We start from the raw sequence: 25,124 nt of genomic DNA, 5'->3' as shown, positions 1-25,124 counted from the left end.
AGTTTAGGGCAGGGCTGGTGCTACGCTGCTATGGTGCTTTCCTCTCGCACACTAATCCCTGCACAAGCCAGGATTGCTGGGCCATGCCTGTAAGCCTAGCATGTGGGAGGGGCAGGCCAGAGGGTTAGAAGTTTAGGGTCATCTTTGGCTGCATAGTGAAATGGAGGCCAGCCTGGGCTACATGAGACAAACACAGAAGGTTTTAAACTTTCAGCACACAGTCCGTCTTCACAGTGAGTCCCCTTTAGCGTCTCATGATGTGTTATTGCTAATAATAAATTATTAAAATTTCTCCCTCCATCATAGTTATAATATATGATCTCGTCTGAGAGCTCTGCTTTGGGGCGCTTTTAAATATTAACAAGGAGTTCCTTTGAGGTAGCTTTTCCACACAGTTGTGTAACTTGAAATATCTAGGCAGCATTGAAATCTGACCTGCCTTTACACCCGTTTCCTGTATTTTTGTACATTCGGGTTAGTAGTACAGTTATTTTTTTCCAGCTTGATTTTTCCTAATGGTGTCTTAAACTGTGTTACCACTTGCTCTCTCTAAAATCCACCGAAGTTTAGCCTAATGAATTCTCCAAATCTCTGAGCAAACAGAAGCTATTTTCCCATTTATTCTGAGGGGCTGTGGGTGGCTGACACTCAGAGAAGGGCATCTGGGTGGAGTGTCTGCTGTACCTGTGAACAGCCATCCGCAGTGAACGGCCATCTGCAGTGATGGTCATCCGCAGTGACGGTCATCTGCAGTGATGGTCATCTGCAGTGATGGCCATCTGCAGTAAGAGGTCATTTGCAGTGATGGTCATCTGCAGTGAGTGGCCATCTGCAGTGACAGCCATCTGCAGTGACAGTCATCTGCAGTAAGAGGTCATCTGCAGTGATGGTCATCTGCATTGATGGTCATCTGCATTGATGGTCATCTGCAGTGAGCAGCCATCTGCAGTGATGGCCATCTGCAGTGATGGTCATCTGCAGTGATGGTCATCTGCAGTGAGCAGCCATCTGCAGTGAGGGTCATTGCAGTGATGGCCATCTGCAGTGACAGTCATCTGCAGTAAGAGGTCATCTGCATTGATGGTCATCTGCAGTGAGCAGCCATCTGCAGTGAGCAGCCATCTGCAGTGAGCAGCCATCTGCAGTGATGGTCATCTGCATTGATGGTCATCTGCAGTGAGCAGCCATCTACAGTGAGCAGCCATCTGCAGTGATGGTCATCTCCATTGATGGTCATCTGCAGTGAGCAGCCATCTGCAGTGAGCAGCCATCTGCAGTGATGGTCATCTGCATTGATGGTCATCTGCAGTGAGCAGCCATCTGCAGTGAGCAGCCATCTGCAGTGAGCAGCCATCTGCAGTGATGGCCATCTGCAGTGAGTGGCCATCTGCAGTGATGGTCATCTGCAGTGAGTGGCCATCTGCAGTGATGGTCATCTGCAGTGATGGTCATCTGCAGTGAGTGGTCATCTGCAGTGATGGTCATCTGCAGTGAGTGGCCATCTGCAGTGATGGTCATCTGCAGTGATGGTCATCTGCAGTGAGCAGCCACCTGCAGTGATGGTCATCTGCAGTGAGTGGCCATCTGCAGTGATGGTCATCTGCAGTGAGTGGCCATCTGCAGTGATGGTCATCTGCAGTGAGCAGCCATCTGCAGTGATGGTCATCTGCAGTGAGCAGCCATCTGCAGTGACGGTCATCTGCAGTAAGAGGTCATCTGCAGTGAGGGTCATCTGCAGTGATGGTCATCTGCAGTGAGTGGCCATCTGCAGTGATGGTCATCTGCATTAATGGTCATCTGCAGTGATGGCCATCTGCAGTGAGTGGCCATCTGCAGCGATGGTCATCTGCAGTGAGTGGCCATCTGCAGTGATGGTCATCTGCAGTGAGTGGTCATCTGCAGTGATGGTCATCTGCAGTGAGGGTCATCTGCAGTGAGTGGCCATCTGCAGTGATGGTCATCTGCATTGATGATCATCTGCAGTGAGCAGTCATCTGCAGTGAGCAGCCATCTGCAGTGATGGTCATCTGCAGTGATGGTCATTTGCAGTGATGGTCATCTGCAGTGAGTGGCCATCTGCAGTGATGGTCATCTGCAGTGAGTGGCCATCTGCAGTGATGATCATCTGCAGTGAGCGGTCATCTGCAGTGAGCAGCCATCTGCAGTGATGGTCATCTGCAGTGAGTGGCCATCTGCAGTGAGGGTCATCTGCAGTGAGGGTCATCTGCAGTGAGGGTCATCTGCAGTGAGTGGCCATCTGCAGTGATGGTCATCTGCATTGATGATCATCTGCAGTGAGCAGTCATCTGCAGTGAGCAGCCATCTGCAGTGATGGTCATCTGCAGTGAGCAGCCATCTGCAGTGATGGTCATCTGCAGTGATGGTCATCTGCAGTGAGTGGCCATCTGCAGTGATGGTCATCTGCAGTGAGTGGCCATCTGCAGTGATGGTCATCTGCAGTGATGGTCATCTGCAGTGAGTGGTCATCTGCAGTGATGGTCATCTGCAGTGAGTGGCCATCTGTAGTGCGTGGCCATCTGCAGTGATGGTCATCTGCAGTGAGTGGCCATCTGCAGTGATGGTCATCTGCAGTGAGCGGTCATCTGCAGTGATGGTCATCTGCAGTGAGTGGCCATCTGCAGTGATGGTCATCTGCAGTAAGAGGTCATCTGCAGCGAGCGGCCATCTGTGATGACGGTCATCTGTGGTGACAGCCATCTGCAGTGATGGTCATCTGCAGTGATGGTCATCTGCAGTGACGGTCATCTGCAGCGATGATCATCTGCAGTAAGAGGTCATCTGCAGCGAGCGGCCATCTGTGATGACGGTCATCTGCGGTGACAGCCATCTGCAGTGAGGGTTTGTAGAGCTCATCTGAGGCTCAGGCCAAGTCCCTGCTCTGCCATCTGTAGGGGCAGGTCACCTAAAGCTCATTTGTAGGATTGGCTTTTTTAAAAAATAGGATGCAGTTCTTCCTCCTACAGAGTATGTGGTGTGGTGAGTGCATGTGTGTGTGTGTGTGTGTGTGTGTGGCATTTGTGCATATGTGTCTGTTTGAATCTGTGTGTGTATATGTATGTGTGTGTGGCAAATGTGTCTGAATATGTGTGTGTGCGTGTTAATGTGGCATGTATGTCTGTTTTAATCTGTGTGTGTGTGTCTATGTGTTTGAATGTCTGTGTTGGTGTTGGGGTGGGGGCGCAGTGTGTAAGCAGTGCACATGCCCTTCAGTTTCATTTACTGCCTGTGTCTACAATAGTGAAGCCAGCTGCTGAGAGTGAAGTCAAGTCAGCTGCTGAGAGGGTCCAGTTCCGGGCTGGCTCTCGTGGCCGTGGCTGTGGTCCCAGCACTCAGGGACAGAGTCAGGATCTTCAGGAGCTCAAGCTCACCCAGTTATGTGGGGCCAGGGAGCTGTGTGGCCAGGGAGCCTGCCTGGAGCAACGGTGAGGGCTAGGCACGTCCAACCCCTGACAGCCTCATCCTGAGACCAGCAGAAGGCGGTTCTTCAGGCTCTTACTGCCGACCAAGACGCTGCATTGCACCCTCCCGCCCGGCTAAGCTCCCCTCCGTGTGCTCCAGCTCGGTGTGCTGTGGGGACCAGGGGGGAGCAGACATGGGGAGCAAGGTTGCAGATAAGCCTGAGGCTAGCCTGGGTACGTGAGCATCTCACAACCAAAACAAAAAGGGTTGCTCTGGAGAGGCCTGAGATGTGCCTTCTTATTAGAGGAAGAAGCATTTCCCCTCTGCAGTTTACCAAGAGGAGGACTGAGGAGACTTGGGGGACATGTCTGGGGTTTCACGTAGGGCTCAAGAATTAGAAGCCTATCCTGCTACAGTTGTGTTTAGTAGGAATTTACATGTTGGTAAAATAAGTAAGGCTTGTATGTAAATCCACAAGTGTTTCTCCTTTGGTGTGATATTCTATTTATTTGTTTTTACTTCCTTTACTTTTGATATTAGAAATACAATCTCATCGTTTCCCCTTTCATCCCCACAAGCTCTCACACACACCCTTCCTTGCTCACGTCCAAGTTCATGGCCTCTGTTTTCAGGAATTGTTGTTTCATGAATATAATGTGTATATACATATCCTGCATATGATTTCCTCAGTCTACATAATATATAATACTTTAGTTTTATAAATTCCACACTCAATGGGGCTGCAGAGATGGCTCAGCAGTTAAGAGCTTTTGCTGCCCCTGCAGAGGCCCTGAGTTTAGCTCCAGCTCCAAGGCATCCCGTGCTTTTTTCTGGATTCCACAAGCACCAAGCTTGCATGTGGTGCACAAAAATGCATGCATACATGCAAATGCTCCTATGTGTGAGATATAAATAAATTTTAAAAAATCATACTCGAAGCTTATCACAAGTTTGATATGGTGATACACACCTGTAATCCCAGTGCCTGGATAGATGCAGGAGGATTACTACAAATTCTAGGTCAGCCTGTGCCACCTAGACAGATTCTGTTTGAAAAGATAGTTATTTCATTATAGAGTTTCAGTGGGATCTGAATTAATACTCTTCACATAGCTGTGAGAAAATACAACATGCAAAAGCAGTTTAAGGGAGGAAAAGCTCGCATCATGGCGGGGAAGGCGTGGCGGCAGGAGCGTGAGGTGGCTGGTCACATGGCAACCACAGGCAGGAAGCAGAGAGAGAGAGAGATGGATGCTGGGGCTCCAGCCTAGGACCCCCCAGCCCACGGATGGTGCCGCCCACATTCAGTGTGGGTCCCACCTCGGTTAACTCTTCCTAGAGACATTCTTGTAGACTTGTCCAGGGGTGTGTCTCCTAGGTGATCTCAAATCCAGTCATATTGATAGTGAGATGTGACCACCACAAGCTGCCCTCCGCAGAATGGTCTGTGACTAACGACCCTGACTGCTGTCCTTCCCACAGGGCGTGACCTACTGTGGCGAGAGTGCAGCCAGCAGCCTCACCATGGCCAATGTGCCCTGGCACGAGGAAGTTGTCCGGTTTGTGCACGAGCTGGTGGATCTGCTTCCTGACTATGAAATTGCATGTGAACATGAGCACTCCAACTGCCTCCTGATCGGACACAAAAAGGTAAGTGGTGTGCTTCTGCCCCATCGCTTTTCCCTTTCTTCTGTTTCCTGCCCACCCCTTTACTTGATCACAGTGGATGTCCACTTGTCCACTGTCTTTCCTAATACAAGCACTAAGAAAGCCCTCACTCCTGTGCATCTGCCCTCAGGCTGGTCTTGTCTAGCACAGCCTGGCTGTTTGGTCAGGGCCATACATAACCTCACTACACTGTGTCATAAGATCATCCGTGACCTTTTGAGTTTGTTTATTATTCTGCGTAGATTTACTCTACCCTTCATGTGGGGGTGTGAGGAGGCCCTGAAGTCAGATGACCCCCCCCCAGGACACTTCCTCTCACATCTTGAGATCTGAGGCTTTGTTTCCCTGTTGACACAGCTGTCTTCTGACACACTTTGTGTCAGTCATGCTAAACGGTGCCCTTTTAGCTTCTGCTTTTTGCGTGAAACAGTTTGACTTTTCTTAGCTACTTTTATCTCAGCTTGTCTTGAGGCATGTAGAAATTCCGTTTGATCCTGGAGGCCTAGAGACTCAGCAATAAGTAGTTTGAGTCACCTATACTCTGGATGGACGTCTGTGTCCCCCACACTCCACATTAACTGGGATTGACTTTCTAATCCTCTGGTGTGACTGTCGTAGAGATGGGGCTTCTAAGGGTTGGATGAAGTCATGGGAACAGGGCCCTGATCTGACGGGTCAGCATCCTCAAGGAGACACTGAATGGCCTGCACACTGCACACTGGGCCACGTTGGCCCGCCGAGAAGGCATCTTTTGCTAGCCAGGAAGATGGCCCTACCCAGAGACCTGATAATGGGCTTTGGCCTCTAAAGTGTGTCTGTTCCTGAGCTGCCCAGACTGAGGTCCCTTGTTAGAGTGACCCAAGACTACTAGTGCATCCATGTCCTGTCACAGCAGCTTGTCCTCCAGCTGTGTCCTCAGAGACCGGGAGTCAGAATTGTCACCCCATCTGTGCAAGTGGCTTCTTCCATTCTGTCCACTCTGGACCAGCGCACAGTGTCAGAAGTCCGTTAGCATGGCCTCCCACATTTTCACACTGCCTGGTTTGTTGTGTTTTGAGAGAGAGAGAGAGAGAGAGAGAGAGAGAGAGAGAGAGAGAGAGAGAGGGAGGGAGGGAGGGAGGGAGGGAGGGAGGGAGGGAGGGAGGGAGGGAGGGAGGGGAGAGAGAGAAATTGTGTGTGTGTGTGTGTGTATACAGAGACTCAATTCTAAAGTTTTTTGTTGTTGTTTTTGTTTTTTCAGAACAGAGTTTCTCTGTGTAGCCTTGGCTGTCCTGGAAGTCACTTTGTAGACTTGGCTGGCTTCAAACTCAGAGATCTGCCTACCTCAGCCTCCCTGAATGCTGGGATTTTTTTTAACTGTAGGCTAGTCTAAAAAAAATAGGTTTATGGGTTCTAATCCAGTGGCTCTCAACCTTCCTAATGCTGTGAAGCTTTAATGACCCACAACCATAAAATTATTTTCATTGCTACTTCATAATTGTAATTCCACTACTGTTATGAATCATAACATAAATATCTGTGAAAGGGTTGTTTGACTCATAAAGGGATCATGATCATGACCCACAGGTTGAAAACCGCCAGCCTGGTTTACAAAGTGAGTTCCAGGATAGCCAGGATTACATGCCAAGAAACCTGTCTTGAAAAACAACAACAACAAACACACACACACACACACACAAAACCCAAAACACACACACACACACAAACCCAAAAGAAAGAAAGAAAAAGAAAAGAAAAATATCCTTTTGTTTTTCTGAGACTACCCATGACAAGGAATCCTTTATTTCTTATTTTTTGTTTGCTTTAAAATAAGATTTACTTGCCAGGCGTGGTGGCGCGTGCACTTGGGAGGCAGAGGCAGGCGGATCAGTGTGAGTTCAAGGCCAGCCTGTTCGGTCTACAAAGAGAGTTCCAAGACAGCCTTACACAGAGAAACTCTGTCTCAACAAAAACAAAAACAAACAAATAAACAAAAAAACCAAAAAATTCTTTTTTTCTCCCCTGCAAGATGGTGTTTCTCTTTGTAGCCTTGGCTGTCCTGGACTTGCTTTGTAGACCAGGCTAGCCTTGAACTCACAGGGCTCCACCTACCTCTGCCTCCCCAGTGCTGGATTTAAAGGCGTGCACCACTGAGCCAAGTGACCTTGAACTCTTAACTCTTTCTGCCTCCCGAGTGCTGAGGTTGCACGTGTGGGCCATCATGCCTACCTGGAAAGAGCTGCGTGTCCCAGGACTGAGGACAACTGTGTGCTGTGCGCCTTGGAAGGGAGTGAGGCTGGCAGGTCAGGCCTCCACCTGGACGGTGCAGGAAGCCTCGGGGCTCCACTTCAAACACTGGACCTGGAAGAGGGAGACTCGTGGTTCATCAGCAGACTAATTACGCTCTTACGTGCGTTTGGCCCTGTCTACTAGAAAGCTCTTAACTGTTTAACACAGACCACAAGCCACTGAAATTCATCCAGTAGCATCCTAACTCCAGGAAACTCCATGTTTTTCATTTTTAATATTTTTTCTTAGCTGTAACTGGAAACTTGCCTCGATTGGTTCATAGAATTATTAGGCTTTTGTTTATATTTTCAAAGATTTATTTGAATTGTGTGTGTGCGTGTGTGCACATGCGCTCCTGTGTACACTCTCATGCACGCATGTGCCCTCAGAGGTTAGAGGAGGGCATCAAATGCCCCATTGCTACAGTAACCACCCGACACGGGTGACCTGAACTTGTGTCCTCTGCATGAGCAGTGCGAGGTCCGAAGCACTGAGCCCCATCTCCAGCCCTGCTGCTATTTTGAGGCAGGCTCTCACTGTGTAGCCCAGGCTGCCTAGTTCCTCGAGCCTCAGCCTTCTTAGCGCTGTGACAGAAACACTTGTCTATTTACAAGTCACCCGCCAACATTCGTTTTACCCAAGTGATGCCACATCGAGCCTTGGAATGAAAAGCCCTCTCCACAGAGCAAGTTTTCTTTGGCCTCTCTTTGCTTGTTTCTGCTCTCTCTTCATCCCTGACCATTATTCCACAGCGACTTTTGAGAAGCAATTTACTTAAGAGAGTACAAATTGGATTATTCCCCATTATTGAATTGAAATTCTTAACGAGGCTTTCCGCTAATGAGATATTGTATGCACGTCAGGATGCAAAGGCTTGCTTGAGTCATTTAGCAGCTCAGAATTAGAAGCCATTGATTAAGGCTTTACTCAAGCAAAGTTTAGCAAAAAGAAGCCCTCCACACCGCCCCGCTAGCAGAGCTGTGAAAACACACCAGATAAAAAGCAGCCACAGCAGGAAGAGCTCCAAGCAGCTTGACCATGAACTCTGCGGAACACCAGACACGTAGCTCTCTGCGGCTGTCTGCAGTCACCTAGCTCTAGAACGCCACTGCCAATTTTAGGGAGTAGTCTCCCTCCTTTTCCAGAAATATAGCCTCACTCTGTAGCCCAGGCTGACCTGTGCACCCCCCCCCATTTATTTAAGTTCTCTTTCTTTTTTTTTTTTAAAGGCTTTAATTTTTCTTCTTCTTTTTTTGGAGATGATAATTAACTTCCTATTCTTCCCCCTTTCCCCTCCAAACCCTTCCATAGATCCCTCCTTACAGTCTTTCAAATTCATAGCCTATTTTTTTCATTAATTGTTGTTACATGCCTATATGTGTATGATGTGTGTGTGTGTGTGTGTGTGTGTGTGTGTGTGTGTGTGTGTGTGTGTATGACCTGCTCTGGCCTCTGGTTTTTCTGCCCCCGTCTCCCAGGGTCTGAGACTCCAGGCCTGGGCCACCATGCCCAGCTCAGGAAGTAGTCCTTGTTAACATTTGTTAATATGTGTGATACGGAGCAGTCTTCAGGGACACAAGCCTATGTAACACAATAGGAAAATCAGGGCTTATTAACAGGTTGAAGCATGTGTGTGTGCGAGTGTGTGTGTCGGGGTCACAGGTAGCTCAGGCTGGCCTTGAACTTCTGATCATCCCGATTCTACCTCTGGAATGCTGGGATTTCTGATGTGCGGTACCATGTCCAGTTTGTGGGATGCTGGGAACGAAACCCAAAGCTTTGTACATATTGGGGAGCCTGCTACCAGCTGAGCTGCATTCTTGGCCTCCTCACTCTGGGGACTTTTAGACATTTATTTGATCTTTAAAAAAAAAAACACATTTATATTTATGTATTTTGGGGGTGGGTTCACCCATGTCGGTCGGAAGAGGGCATTGAATCTACCGGAGCTGCAGTTAAAGGAAGTTGTGAGCTACCTAACACAGGTGCTGGGAACAAATTCTAGTTTTCTGGGAAAACAGTATATGCTCTTAACCACTGAGCCATCTTTCCAGTCCACAGTAATGCTGTGTGTCTTAGTCAGGGCTTCTCTTACTGTGATGAAACACCAGGATCAAAAGCAACTTGGAGAGGAAAGAGTTTATTTCAGCGTACTGCTTGTCGTCAGTCCATCACTGGAGGAAGTCAGGTCAGGATCTCAAGGCAGGAACCTGGAGACAGGAACTGATGCAGAGGCCATGGAGGGCTGCTGCTTACTGGCTTGCTCCTCATGGCTTGCTCACTCAGCCTGCCCTCTTATACCACCTGGACCAGCAGCCCGGGGATGGCAGCACCCGCGGTGAGCCAGGCACATCCACAGTAAGCATCAATTGAGAAAATGCACCCCAGGGCCGTCTGGTGGGGGCGGTTTCTCAGTTGAGGTTCTCTAGGCAGCATGCTGCTGTGAGCCCAGCGGAGCTGGAACTTTCTGCTTCATACAGCCTTGCTTCTCATCTGCCGTCTTTTCTTTGCAGTTTAAGATTGATGGAGAGTGGTGGACGTGGATCGATTACGGCCGCTTCCAGGAGCTCGTCCTGCAGCACGAAGAGAGTGGAGGCTCAAAGACGTTCAGCGCCAGCGACTACATGGCCAGAACCCCGCAGTGGGCACTGTTTGGTGCCAGGGAAAGAGGCTTTGATCCCAGGGACACGAGATACCAGAGGAAGAACAAAACGAAGGACATTTCCGGATGTTGAGCTTATCTGAGTTAAAAATCTCCAAAGATCAAAGCTGCCTGGCTCCAGAGGGTCCTCAGGCCCCGTCACAGTCCCCAGGGCCAAACTTGAGAGCCGTGTCTCACAGAGACTGACACCACCAGCCAGCCGTACCCCCGATGCTGCGCCCATACTTTGAGGGCTGGGCACTGGGCTCAAGGCCTTTCAGAGCTCAGTTCCTTTTCTGACCTGATTTCTGAGACAGTAACCTTTGGATCTTTAATAGTTTTGAATTTTATGTTAGCAATTTTCTTAAGTGTTATCCCTGGGTGTTGCCCATGGAATAAAGTACCTTTGCCTCTCTCTTCTTCCCGAGTTCGTGGCTTTCCCCACCTTCCTGTCTTTCCTTTAGATCTCTTCTGGTTAGGTAGTGCGGGCTGGCATCCACTCACAGCAGTGCTCCTGCCTCAGCTCACTGAGAGCTGGGATCGGGGGCCAGCACCACCAGGCAGGCTCTCTGAGCTGTGAGTGATCACCTAGTATGGTTAGCTTATAGCGCCCCAGGCTAAACCCTTCTGCCCCTTCCAAGGTAAGGAGTCTACCCCTTCCTCCATCTTAGAGTCACACCCCCTGAAAAGGATTGGCCAGTTTTCAAAGGTGTGTGTGTGTGTATGTGCGTGCGCGTGTGTGTGTGTGTATGTGCGTGTGTGTGTGTGTGTGTGTGTGCGTATGTGTGTGTGTGGTGTGTGTGTGTGTGTATGTGCGTGCATGTGTATGTGTATGTGTGCGTATGTGTGTGGTGTGTGTGTGTGTGTGTGTGTGGTGTGTGTGTGTGTATGTGCGTGCATGTGTGTGGCGTGTGTGTGTGTGTGTGTGTGTGTGTGTGTGTGTGTGTGTGCGTGTGTCCATGGAGAACAGAGTGAGGTGTCAGATCCTCTGGAACTAGAGTTGCAGTAGCTGGTTGTGAGCTGGCCAACACGGGCGCTGGAACTGAACTCAGCTTCTCTGAAAGAACGGCGCCTCTCTTAGCTGCTGAACCATCTCTCCAGCCCCAAATGTTTTATTTGGTTTTCCAAATATTTTAAGATACTAAATCAATCATATATTGACAACTTTGTGGGAGTTGTTTTAGACCTCAAGCCAGCCTAGGTTTCACTGTGTCCCAGGCAGGTTACCACAGCAGGTAGCATGGGCCAGATGGGAGTCCAAGCCCCTCCCGGGAGAGATGCTGCTGCTCAGTGTGTTGTCATCAGTCCAGCAAACACGCATGGGATGGGGGTCTCTCCTTGTCTTTCTTTCTGTGTGTGCATGGGACACACACACATGCATGCACACACGCACACACACCTCTGCCTCTCCGAGTCCCTCTGTCACTGTCTCTGCCCTCACTGCTATAGACAGTCTGTCCTTTAAGACCCAAGTTTTCTGTTCTTTTCTTTTTTTACCCTTTCATTTCTTGAGACAGAGTCTCGTGTAGCCCAGGCTGGCCTCAGATTCACTTTGTAGCTGAGGATGGTTTTGAACTTCTGACTCTCCTGCCTCTGACTCCTTAGTGCTGGGATTACAAGTGTGCATCACTGTCCCTGGCTTCAAGGGTTTTTTTGTTTTTTGTTTTTTGTTTTTTAGCCAGAAACATCTTAGTCAAGTAATTGAAGTTATTTTAAAATTCTTTTATCCAAAACTTAGTAATCTCTCCTAAAGATCCAGGGCACAGTTACTCATTTATGTCCTCAGATTAAAGATTCTTCTGTTCTTTGAGTCCTGTAAGATCCTTCCTCAGAAGCCCCAGGGCCAGCTAGCCTGGGCATACATGTGACAAATGAGGAAGCCTGTCTCAAGATGGGCCCAAGCCAAGGTTTCTTCCGACCTTCACACTTCCACAAGTCCGCCTGTAGTCACGTACATAGACACAGGCACATGTACACACGCTCTCAGAGATTTAAAGAAAAGTAGAGGCTACTGGAAAGAAGGCTGAGCAGTTGAGATTGTATACTGCCCTTGCAGAAGACCTGCGTTTGGTTCCTCGAGCCTGTATCAGGAAACTCACGACCACCTGTAACTCCAGCCCTGGAGGTGCTGCCCGCATGCAGGGAATATAGACTCATACATGCACACACGTATGCATAAATAAATCTTAAAAATAAAATTAGGGGCATGCAAAGGTGGCTGAGCTGCTGAAGGTGCTTGTCCCCAAGTGTGGTGACCCGAGTTGGTTCCTCCGTGTGGTGGAAGGGGAGGACTGACTCCGCAAGCTGCCCTCTGACCACGTTCTTCCTGTGCAACCAGCCACACAACCACACACACACGCGCACAGACACACAAAATCATTAAATGGACATTTTATAGAACTTAGACGTCTACATGAAGGAAATAAACAGATCATATGTTCGGAGGTAGGTGTAGCTGACTGTGCAGGAGCTTGGATTTAGGTTGCACCGAGTGACGCGTCCCATCATAAAACAGGTTACCCTCATTTTTATAGTCACAGAAGAAAAGGGGTGGCATACATAAATGCATTCAACGGTTACACTGGAAGGGACAGCAGGTTAGACCGGTGACACCTGGGCGTGTCCCAGATTTCACACGTTGTACACTGAATGTTTTAACTGGGAGAAGGCAAGAGTGCCCTAACCTGGATACGTTTTGAGAAGGTTTTCTATCAGGAGATTGTCAGGTAAGAGTCAGACGTTAAGGTCATTGGCTGTTAAGTGGCTAGGGAGAGCACAAGAGGCTCTTCAGTGTGTACCTACAGCATCCCCCACACTTTCCGTGTGCTTCTCAGCCAAGGGCAAGCTGTCTGCAGGATCTCAGGCATCTATGTACTAGTGTCACACAGCATCAGCTCACTAATGCATACTGGTATGCGTTGCGTGTGTGTGTGTGTGTGTGTGTGTGTGTGTGTTGTATACACACATGGGTGTGCAAGTATGCTCACCTGTGCACATGCAGACTCCAGTGGAAGACTACTTTTACTTTCAACATTATTTCCTTGAGGCAGTGTCCCTTACTGAGCCTAGAACAAGCCTGGTGTCCAGGAAAGCTGTATCTTTACCCCTGTATCCAGCATTGGGGTGACAGGCACCTATGTACTCCTAGCTTTAACCTGGCCTTTGGGCATTCAAACTCGTGTCCCCATGTCACGTAACAAGTGTTCTTACCCACTGAGCCACCTTCCAACCCCTATCTTTTGTTTTATTTTTGATACAAGGTCTCTCACACCATCTAGGCTGTCTTGGACCTCACTGTATAGCCCAGGATATCCCTCAGTCTGGTGGGTTTCCTGCCTCTGCCTCCTGAGGGCTGGGGTTACTGGTGTGAGTGCCCATATTTTGCATTCAATTGAGCTATTAGACAGACAGACAGACACACACACACACACACACACACACACACAGAGAGAGAGAGAGAGAGAGAGAGAGAGAGAGAGAGAGGGAGAGAATAAACATAAGGCTAGAAAGATAAATGGCTCAGTGACCACGAGGGCTTGATGCTCTGGGAGGGAACTGGATTTCAGTTGCCAGCACCCATTCAGGTGGCTTACAACTGCCTGCAACTTCAGCTCCAAGGAATCTGACACATTCTTTTGCTTCTGTAAGCACCTGCACACATGGACACATGCACACAGCCACGCACGCACGCACGCACACATGCATACTTTTTTAAAAGGTCTTTTAAAAAGACAGAGAACTGGAAGAAAACAAAACAAAACAAAACAAAACCAGCCCATTCTTTAGAATGCTGTATATCCAAGGGTCTGTTGCAGAACCAGCAAAGGGAAGGGGAACACACTTTCTTTTCCTGCACCCTCCCCCTTTCCTTCCTCCCTTTTTCCCTTTCCCCCTTTTTTGCTGAAGCAAAGATGTAGTCTGTTAAGAAAAGGTTTTGGGTGGGAGTCAGCTGGCACAGTGCCAGCAGTCTTGCTCTTCCATCCAGACACGGTCTTGTTACGTAGCCCAGGCTAGCCTCCATCTCCCTATCCAGCCTAGACAAGGCTTTCTTGAGGGAATGGCATATTTGTTGTAGTCTTTGTACCCATAGTCCACGCTATTCATTCCAACAAATATGTGCCTAAGACTGTCTTCGCTCTAACTCTACTGGGGGTCTGCTGTTAACTCGGGGTAACAGAAGAACAGTTCTCGCTCTTGTGATGTGACTTTTGCGGAAGACAGACAGTCACAGATATGAATAGTGACCATCAGACAGTGGCTGGTGAGGGCCACCGAGGCGGCAGCGTCTCCGGGTCAGTGGGTACCTGGAGGCGCCGGCTGGTGGGAGGCAGGACAGCTGCCAGGAAGACTCGTGTGCCGGGATACAGCTCTAACCTAAGCGAAGGACCCTGTAGAGGGAGGAACGTGTGGGAAGGGCTGGGGTCCACCCGAATACCTCGAGCTGAAAGATGATGTAGAATATGCTGGAAAGGGGGATGGGGCAATGGCTCGGTGGGTAAGAGAGCTTGTCTCGCAAGCGTAGGACCTGAGTTCAATTCCCAACACCCACATAAGGAGCTGACCATGACTGTGCACCCCACTCTGTATAACCCGAATGCTGTGGGAGGCTGAGACTGCAGGCTAGCCGGAGCTTGATGGCTGCCAGCCTGGTTGAATTAGTTACTTTTCTGTTGTTCTGATAAAGCACCACGACCAAGGCACCTTATAGAAGGAAGGGTTTATTTGGGCTTACAGTTGCAGAGGGATCCAAGTCCATGATGGGGAGGTGGGGTGGAGGTGGGGGGACCATGGCAGCAGGCAGGCGTGGCAGCTGGAGCAGGAAGCTGGGAGCTCATACTTTGAGCAAAACTGGAAACGGCGTAAGCTCGTCCCGGAAGCAAGGCTAGATCCCCTTAAACAGCGTCGAGCGTCGACATGGAAATGCATGCAGGCAAAACACCCATAGACATAAAAGTAAAGATTTTTAAAAGAACCGAACCTTTTCCAAACAGCTATACCAAACGGGGAATAAGTGTTCAGATGCCAAGGCTGGGGCACATTTCTTACTTGAACTACTACACGTGCTGAAGGTTTGTTTTTTTTTAGCATCCCTGTCAAGGTAATAAGGTCAGGGGAGTGACAGTGCAGGACACCCAGTGGCCTCTGGCCTCTGCACACATGAATGTGGGTAGAGCGCATGCACGCACGCACACACACCACAGAGAGAATGGGGGTGGCAGAAGAGCCAGCCAAGCCTAGAGAGTGTAATGGTTGATGAGTCAGGGAGATGGAGGCCAGGCCTGGGCCCTCAAAACAATTATGCAAAAGGACAACTTGCTCTGATTTGCATTTTAATAAGATCACTGGAACTGCAGGTTTGAAAATGGCTTGGAGAGGCCAAAAGAGAAAGACATGAGTTGGTAAGCATTTTCATAGAACAGTCTAGAAATAATGGCCACCTGGGGTGTGCCTCTGTCTGTTGGGGTGTGGGGCGTGACAATTTGCACAAGTGGGTTGTAGAGCTGTGGAGGGATTTGAGAGAGATCTTATGAGGTAATGCTAGTGGGTGCAGCTGCGGGCTGCTCAGGTGAGGTGGGGCGTTCAAAGGTCAGTGTTGGCCCACCATGCCCTGGGCTGTGAACAGAGTAGAGGATGGTTGCTCTTGCTGGGCTCTCAAGGGTAAAGGTCAAGAGGACACTCAGGTGTGGAGAGAACCTACGGGGGGGGGGGGACAGAAATGTATCAATCATCGTGGTGGGAGTTACCGTCAAAACCTAGGGAAGGGGCCTGGAGAGACGGCTCAGCACTGAAGAGCCCAAACTACTTGTGGAGAGGAGCCACTTCTGGGAGCTCACAGTCACCTCTAACTCCAGTTATAGAGAACCTGAGGTCTTCTGGGCTCCACGGGCAACTGAGAAAGGTTGACGTCCCCTCAACAGAATATTACATGAGAGCAGAGGTGCCAGGCCTTTTGGATGAGTAGCAGCATAGGATATGGGGTTACCAGGAAATGAGATCAGAGGGGACACCCCCTGTAGCTGCTGAAGCTCAGCAAGGAAGGACATCCATCCATACAACGCGAATTCCACCAGGACACATGAGTGTGTGAGCATGTGCAGGCTAAGGGACAGCCTCAGCTGCTGTTCCCCAAGTGCCATCTCTACCACTGAGCCACACGCACAACCCTCACCTGGGGGATTCTAGGCAAGCGTTCTATCACTGAACCACACCCAGAACCTTCCTGGGAAATTCTAGGCAAATGCTTTCTCACCGACTAACCCATGCTCCCAGCTCTGTGATTTGATTCGTAGTGAAAAATTTAGACATTTTCAGATGATCATCCCTACTCGCTGACCTTTGGGCAGCTCTCCTGGGACCCCTTTTCAGCCTGACCCAGTGGCCAAACCATCTCCATCTTTTTGTCCTGGGGGAGAGGGTGCAGGTGACATTCTGTTCTTGTCACTGGCCTGTCTGGGTCTGTCTGTGGCTAATGCAGAGTGTGGACCATTAGACAGAGTCCTTCATGGCTCTTTGTTTAAAAGCCTATTATTTTAATTTCCAAACCTTTTAGTGGAGGCAGAACAGCAGCTACAGCCTCACGCTCTGTCTGCCTCCTGATTATGACAATTCATGACTCAGAGCCACAGACTGACCATCCCTTTGGCCACCAACATCCTGTCCCACTCTGCTCGGCGTCCCCTCCAATAGAGTCAGCGTGTTGTTCCCAGGGGACAGGAAATGCTGACGTAATGGCTTCTATTACTGATATTGCCCTGGTAGTTGGGGGTGCCAAGGTTGTCTGCAGTCATGGGGGAGAGAAATGAAGGGAAGAGCTGAAACTTCTTGAAAGCAACTCCACATCCCCGTGCGCTCACTTCACTGGACTCTGTTTACCTGCGCTAAGGTGTTTAATTTGACAAGAAAGTCAGAAAATACCTTGCCCATTACCACATCATTCAAACACATCTAGATATAAAATAATGTGTTCACATCACCTAAACACTTTCTCTCATTAACCAACCACTTTTTTACTCTAATAGAAACCCAACAGCCAGTCTGTGAGCTCCAGTGTGGTAAAGAGGAGGATGTGGGTAGCCTTGTGCCCAACAACTGGGCACAAAGACAAATGTCTGCCTTCCCAGGGTCACCAATTCTTCCATCACCCTCCTTGTACAGGGGAAACTCTTCCAGGTTCTTCATGAGCCCTGACATGTGTCTCATGTGCTTAGGTGGCTTTCATAACAACTCTCTGTCTCTGTCTCTGTCTCTGTCTCTGTCTCTGTCTCTGTCTCTGTCTCTCTCTTAAAGATGTATTTGTTTATGTATATGGGTACTTGGTCTGCATTTACATTTTTATGCAAGAAGAGGGCATCAGACAGTTGAGAGCTGCCATGTGGGTACTGGGAATTGAACTCAGGACCTTTGGAAGAGCAGTGAGTGCTCTTAACCACTGAGCCATCTCTCTAGCCTGGAACGGTCTCTCTTGACTAAAGGAAACTCATTGTTTACTTTGTTTTATGGGATCCTGAAGTTGGAACCCAGAGCCTGGTGCATGAGACATAATGAGGTGTTGCAGTTTGTTGGTGCTGCCTCCTGCATTAGTCAGTGTTCTGTTACTATAACAAGTACTTGGTACAATTAGCTTATAAAGAAGAAAGGTTTATTTGGGCTCACAGTGGTGGAGGTCTCGGATCACAATCATTTAGCGTTAACCCTATTGTGTGGGACCTGTGGTGAAGGAGAACATCATGGCAGAAGGTCAGGAGGCAGCAAAACTAGAGCCTGGTGTTGAACCAGGGGGCAAAGAGAATGGGGGGGATGGGGGGCAGTAAAGAATACAATCCCCTAAAGACCTAAAAGCTTTTCTCTAGGCCCCACTTCTTTAAGTTTCTACCAACTTCCAATAGTGCCATGTTAAGGATTAAGACTTGGGGGACATATTAGTATTGTTGTATTGTTGTGGGTGAAACAGAAACAGAAACAAAGAAGGCTCCTGGTTTCAAGGGTATCAGTCCATTAATGGCAGGGAAGGCATGGCAGAGCAGTGCCGCTTATGGAGGTAGGAACATTAGGTAGAAGCTGTTCACACCATGATGGACCAGGAAGAGAGAATCAGGAGCCAGGGTCTTAATATAGCCTTCTGAGATCTCTTCTCCAGTGACCCCAGCCCACTGACCTCCCTCCCCACCCCGCCCCCCTGCCCCGCCTGCCTCGGTTGGACCCACTTCCTAAAGGCTTCGCAGCCTCCTGAAACAGCGCCACCTGGTGAGGAACAAGTGAGTAAACTACGAGCCTGTGGGGGATATTTCATTTTCAAACCATAATGGAGGACATTGACCATCTAATTTGTAACACCTCTCTTCCTTTCCCAGACAGAAGTCTGGAACTCACTGAGAAGGCTAAGCTGACAGGCCAGTGAGCCCCATGCCTGTCTCAGCCTCCCTGCACTGGGGTTATAAACACACACCAAGATGGCTGGCTTTTATTTTTCTCTTCACGTGGTCCTGGGAATCGAACTCAGGTCCTCATGATTGCAAGGTAAGCACTTTTGTAAAAGGAACTTTTATTCACCTGTATCATCGTTATCTGGGAGGATTACCACCTCCTTTTGCTAGCCTGGAAGCTTCTATCCTCCGTACAATCTAGCCTCGGCCTAGAAGGTTTTCAGCCTCTGAGACTCACTGCTTAATGAGCTCACCCTTACTTGTTCTTACTGAGCTCTGGGCTGGCTGGCTCAACTCAGCTGTTCCGGCTCAAACTCCTCTCCCAGCTGACTTATTCAATTTGACTTCTCTCTCGGCCTCTGAATTGCTCTGCTTGGCCTCAAACTAACTCCAGCGATCTGTTCTAATCTCCTACCTCATTCTCATTCTCTGGCTTTCCTGTCTTCACCTGAGTTCTCTCTCTCTGTAAAACTCTCCCAGTGAAAAACTGCCTCCCCCCCCTGCATTGCCGCGTAAGTAGCTTCCCTTTCCTCTCTCTTTTCATGAGAGTGGGGTATATCCTATTCTATCAAAAATTTCTCTCACTTGTCACTTTTTCTGCCACTCAATTAGACATCACTTTTAAACATGGGTGCTTCCTTCTACAGACTAACTTTACCTTCATTGATTGGGATTAAAGGCATGTACCACCATGTCTCGACCTGAGTTTTTCTTTACCTGAAACTTGCTCTGTATCAGGCTGGCCTTGAACTCAGATCTGCTTGCCTCTGTCTCCTGGATTAAAGGCGCGTTTGTATTCCAGCCAGATCACAAAGACCTAGGAAGTTTTTGGATGTGATCTCTTACCAGAGCAGCCATGTTCTGAATTAAAATCACACTTTACTGAGTCATATTTTCCAACCTACTTTATAGTACTTTTTATATTTCTCTCGTGATATGTGAGGTCAGCTGACCTTGGACTGATCATGCCACTCTTTAGAGTGGTCAGCACCAATTTAGAGTGATAATGTCAATACTTTATATTTTATTTTTGGCCCCCGATATCCACAATTTGACCAATTGCTATAACATCCTCCTTGATGCCCCCCCGGGAACCCACACGCTTTCTCCCTGGCCCTCTCTTGTGAACTTGGCTGTTCAGTTTATTATGGACAATGGTATGTGAGCTTGTATAAATATTCTAGAGAATTCTCCAAGGTGCACTACTGTCAGCACACACATTTTGTCAGGTGGCGGTGGTACACGCCATTAATCCCAGCACTCGGGAGGCAGAGGCAGACGGATTTCTGTGAGTTCAAGGCCAGCCTGGTCTACAGAGTGCATTCCAGGACAGCTAAGGCTACACAGAGAAACCCTGTCTCAAACACACACACACACACACACACACACACACACACACACACACACACCTTTTTTTATTTATGTGTGTGTAGGTTTGTGTGCCGTGGTATGAGAGGAGGCCTGAGGACAGCCTCAGGTGTTCACCCTCGCCTTCCATCTTGAAGCAGCCTCTCTAACTGTTCACCACGTGTACCCCAGGATAGCTGGCTCATGAGCTTGCACAGATCTCCTGTCTCTGCCTCCCACATCTCCACGGGGGGTGGGGGTGGGGGTGGGATTATAGGTGAATACTATTTTTAATAAGATTTCTTTATTATTTAGATAGTATTCTGCCCGCAAGTGTGTCTGCAGGCCAGAAGAGGGCACCAGATCTCATTGTAGATGGTTGTGAGCCACCATGTGGTTGCTGGGAATTGAACTCAGGACCATTTAGAAGAACAGCCAGGGCTCTTAACCTCTGAGCCATCTCTCCAGCCCCCTATAGGTGAATACTAGTGCATGGTTCTGGGGTCAGAATTCAAGTCACCAGATCTGCACAGCAGGTGCTTGACCCACTGAGCCATCTTCCGAGCTCTGGCTTTGGCTTTTGATAGGGTCTCATGAAACCCCAATTAACCTTGAACTCCCTTTGGAGTAAGGATGGTCTTGAACTCTCTATCCTCCTGCCTCATGTTCCAAGCACTAAGACTAGACATGTGCATCCCTAAGTCTAGTTGGGTGTGGTGCTAAGATGGAACACAGCGCCTCGTGCCTGCTGGCGAGCAGCGTTTTAGCACAAAAACAGACTTGAAGTGTTTTGTTTATTAATGTGGTTTATTATTGTGTTTGAGTACATGTGGATTCTGGGAGAGTCGGTTTTCTCCTTCTGGGTTCCGGACTCAGGTCCGGTTTACACAGCTAGTGTTTCCCGCCCTGAGCCATCTCACTAGCTCTATATGGATGCTGAGAGCCGAACTCCAACACTCATGACCATGCAGCAGGCACCCCTGTTCACTGAGCCATCTCTCAAGGCCCCCAAAGACTGACTTCGGAGCCTCCCCCCCCCCCCCCCCCGCCGAAAACCAAAGACCTAAGGCGTTGTTGACACACTGACTTCTAATCTGCGGAATCTCCTGTGCCGTCCTTCACCAGGTGTCTTTTGGGAACGTTTGCCTTTGGTCGTAACCATCACCATGTCTTCATTGTCTTCATGACCTCAAAGCTGTGATGCTGTCCCACCACGCAGCTACTTATCCGTTGCTGGGATGGGTACCCTGACGCGGAAGCTGCTTCAGGAAAGAAAAGTCTCTTTTGACTTATGCCTCCCCTGTCCCTTTGCCAGCTGGGGGTGGCCGCGTGAGCCAGAGTGCTGACAGGATCCATTTTGGAAAGCTTGGTCTAAGTAGAATCAGAACTTGGGGGCATACCATGCAGTTGGGGGCCAGGGGTCCCCTAGTGAGAAGAGGACGTTTACATAAAATTGAACAGATTGGAAGATGCCCGCTTCCCAGACTCTGACCTCTATGTGACATTTACAATAGCTCACAGCTATATATACACGTATGTAGCTGTTATATACATATATACAGCTATGGCTAAGTATAAGAAACAAGCAAATGAGATAATGAGACAATTACAGACCCCAAGGTAAAGAACGTGAGTGGTATTCATATACCACCAATCATCCACGGATACTATTTACATGGGTACTGGATAAACATTGCTTCAGCCAAAAACGATGATGTAAGAGGATGAGGGGAAAAGAGTGTGAGCTCTAAATTGTCCTTTGATTCACTAATTGGTCAATAGCTGGTATCAGAGACGGCAAGAAACAAGGGTGACTGTGGCCTGGTGGTGGTGGTGCACGCCTTTAATCCCAGCATGTGGGAGGTAGAGACAGGGGGATCGGGAATTCAAGGCTATCCTCAGCTGCACGCTGAGCTGCGCCCACCCTGAGCCTCATGAAAGCCTTTCTCACAGCTAGAAGAAGCTAGTGGAGTCGGGGGGGGGGAGTGTTGATTTTAATGCTTCTATTATTTTTATTTTGAAATAAATTATTGCTGGGCTTGTGTGTATGAACAGCACTTGCCTGTGTGCAGGTGCACGTGTGGAGGTCAGAGGTTAGCCCTCGGGAGTTAGTTCTCCTCTGCCGTGATGAGAAGAGTCTGGCTTGCTTCTGCCATGTGGCAACTCCAAGCTAATTGGCCCGTGAGCTTCCCTGGGATTCTCCCATCTCCACCTTCCATTCATCATGGAGTGCTGGGGGGGTTATAGAAGCCCACCGCTGTATCGGGATGTTTACAGCTTCTTCTGTGGGTTCCAGGGACTGAACTCAGGCCATCAGGAGCTCGGGACAGGCACCTTTGCCTGGTGAGCCATCTCCCTGCCCTGCCTTTTTATTTTATTTTATTTTATTCTATTTTTCTCCTACTTAAATTAGATCTTTTTCCATGCACTATGTTCTGACTAAAGTTTCCCCTCCCTTAACTCCTCCCAGATTCTCCTCACCTCCCCTTTCATCCAAATCCATACCTTTTCTTTCTTTCACTCTCTTGTTAGAAAGCAAACAGGCTGTTTTTGTGGGACTCCTAACAAGAGCTTTTGCCTGCCTGTGGGACCCTTGTCCTCCTACTGGGTTGCCTCGTCCAGCCTTCCTATGAGGGGAGATGCCTAATGCTATTGCAACTTGCTATGCCATGTTTGGTTGGCTTCCCTTAACCAGCCGCTCACTGCCTGCTCAATTCTCCCTACCCAGACCCACCTCTCTCCCCTCCCCTCCCCTCCCTTCCCCTCCCCTCCCTTCCCCTCCCCTCCCCTCCCCTCCCCTCCCCTCCCCTCCCCTCCCCTCCCCTCCCCTCCCCTCCCCTCCCCTCCCCTCCCTTCCCCTCCCCTCCCCTCCCTTCCCCTCCCCTCCCCTCCCCTCCCCTCCCCTCTCCTCTCCTCTGTGCCGCTGTGGAGCTGGTCTTGGGGAGCTTCACCATCCCTAGGAGGCCCTGCCCCTTCCTGAAGGGAAAACAGAGGAGTGGCTAGGGAGAGAAGAGGTGGGATGGGGAGGGACTGGGAGGAGAGGAGGGAGGGGAAACTGCAGTCACGATGTAATATATAGGAGAATAAATTAAACGTTAAAAACGAGGGAAAACAAAACAGATACACTGGAATAGGACAAAACAAACAAACAAACAGAAGAAAATGAGCACAAGAAACACACACAGATGCCTAGACACCCATGTTGACATGCGCAGAAATCTCATAAAGTTATAAAACTCGAAACATAATATATACGGGGGGGGGGGGGAAGCCCTGAGAAAGAGCCTTCAAAGATGTCACTGAGTCTGTTTCCTGGTGGCCGTCGACTGCTGGGCCTAGGGCCTGCCATCAGGAGTGGTCTGCAGCCTCAGTGAGACTCCGTTGGGGAGAAGCTGTTTTTCCTTTGTGAGTGGTTATCACTTGGAGGGAGCTCCTGGGTTAGGGATGGGGCTTGTGTCCGCTTCCTCTCTCAGCACTGGGGCCACATCCGGAGCAGACCTGTGCGGGCCCTGTGCGTGCTGTCACGGCCTCTGTGAGTTCCTGTGTGTCGTGGTTCTGTTGTGTCTAGAAGGCCTTGGTCCACTTATTTTTAGAAGGTCTTGTTTCCTTGGTGCCCTCCTCCCCCTCTGGCTCCTACAGTCTTTCCTCTTCCTCTTCCATGGGTTTCCTGAACCCTTAGGGAAGGAATTTGGACTGTCACCATACCTTAATTTAAAAAAAAAAAAAAAAAAGTAAGCCGGACGTGGTGGCGCACATCTTTAATCCCAACATTCTGGGAGGTAGAGGCAAGCGGATTGCTGTGAGTTTGAGGCCGGCCTGGTCTACATAGCGAGTCCAGGAGGTCCTGAGTTCAATTCCCAGTAACCACATGGTGGCTCACAACCATCTCTAATGAGATCTGGTGCCCTCTTCTTGTGTTCAGGTGTACATGCAGACAGAACATTCATACACATAAAATTAATTAAAAATATATAGACCGGGCATGGTGGCACACGCCTTTAATCCCAGCACCTGAGAGGCAGAGGCAGGTGGATTGCTACAAGTTTGAGGCCAGCCTGGTCTACAGAGTGAGTCTAGGACAGCCAAGGTGACACAGAGAAACCCTGTCTTGGAAAAAAAATACATGTATGTATAATTGTCAGTAGAGACCTGGTAATTTGATTTATGTACATATATGTACTTAGTATTCATTTATATGTATTTGATTGTAGAAGTAGAAAGCATGTGACTGTCTAACAGTGTCTGGAGGCGTGGCTTATTGGGAGAGTGCTTGCCTAATGTATACACGGTCCTGGGTTCCACCCCCAACACTGCAAAACTAAGAAATAAATAAACTGATTGGTGTTTAGTTATTTAAAAAAAAAAAACAAGCTATACTCCCTGTATTGTGTTAGTTAAAACTGTTTAGTTATGTAGGATGTTTGTCTGTGCGTGAGCCTGCCATGATGTGCATGTGGAAGTCAACCGGTTCCCTCCTTCCACCGTGTGGGTCTCGGGGACCAAGTTCAGGTTGCCAAGGGGCGTCACCCACCGAGCCATCTTCCTGACACTCATTCCACATCTCAGCCCTAAAATTTTCTGAATGAGGCTCTAAAACCCACCACTTCTATCACATTGCATGTGAGTGAGGAAAAAAACAACAAGCCACCCTCAGAAACAGAACATCAAAGAAAAGGTAATATTCACTTAAAAACACATGCACATACATTTTATTTATTTATTTATTTATTTATTTATTTATTTATTTATTTTTGAGACAGAGTTTCTCTGTGTAGCCCTGGCTGTCCTGGAACTAACTCTGTAGACCAGGCTGGCCTCGAACTCAGAGATTCACCTGCCTCTGCCTCCCGAGTGCTGGGAGTAAAGCACACGCATTTTAAAATCTGGGCTCTACAGCTAAGAGAACTCATCTTGTCTCCATCCCTCTGGACTCTGGCTTACTTCGCTTGACACTGTCATTTCCAGTCCCACCCACTTCCCTGCAAATGTGATTCCATTTCTCCCTGTGGCTGAATAAAACTCCCCTGTGTCTGTACATCTACCACAGTGCCCTCTCTGTCAACTGATGGCATCTAGACCAGTACTGACTCTTGGCTTTCGTGTGTAGGGCAGCAGTGGACACGGATGTGCAGGTGTCTCCATGGTCTGCTGACTTAAGGTTCTTCTAGTATATTCCTAGCAATGGTGTAGCTGGGTCGTATGCAGTTCTAACTTTAGTGGTTTTATTATTTTTCTTTTGAGAAACCTCCATATTGATTTCCATAGTAACTGCATAAGTCTATGGATAACATGTTATTTTTTTTAAAAGATTTTTATTTCCTTTTAAATACATGTGTGGGTTTGTGGACATTGAGTAT

General features: G+C 48.7%; 1 protein-coding gene across 1 annotated transcript in view; it reads left to right on the top strand.

The window, feature by feature from the left end:
* LOC311586494 (S-adenosyl-L-methionine-dependent tRNA 4-demethylwyosine synthase TYW1) overlaps window positions 1-10,424 on the top strand; it is an 80,256-nt gene extending 69,832 nt beyond the window's left edge. Inside the window, exons 15-16 of the mRNA XM_084762554.1 lie at window positions 4,903-5,070; window positions 9,870-10,424. Coding sequence (XP_084618680.1) covers window positions 4,903-5,070; window positions 9,870-10,091 — 390 coding nt within the window. The 3' untranslated portion in view covers window positions 10,092-10,424. The remainder of the gene's footprint in view (window positions 1-4,902; window positions 5,071-9,869) is intronic.
* Window positions 10,425-25,124: the final 14,700 nt, after the last annotated feature.

Source organism: Acomys minous (genome assembly GCF_964271855.1).
Source record: "Acomys minous genome assembly, chromosome: 16".
In the NCBI taxonomy this organism is placed as follows: Eukaryota; Metazoa; Chordata; class Mammalia; order Rodentia; family Muridae; genus Acomys; species Acomys minous.
This window is presented reverse-complemented; position numbering and strand designations above follow the sequence as displayed.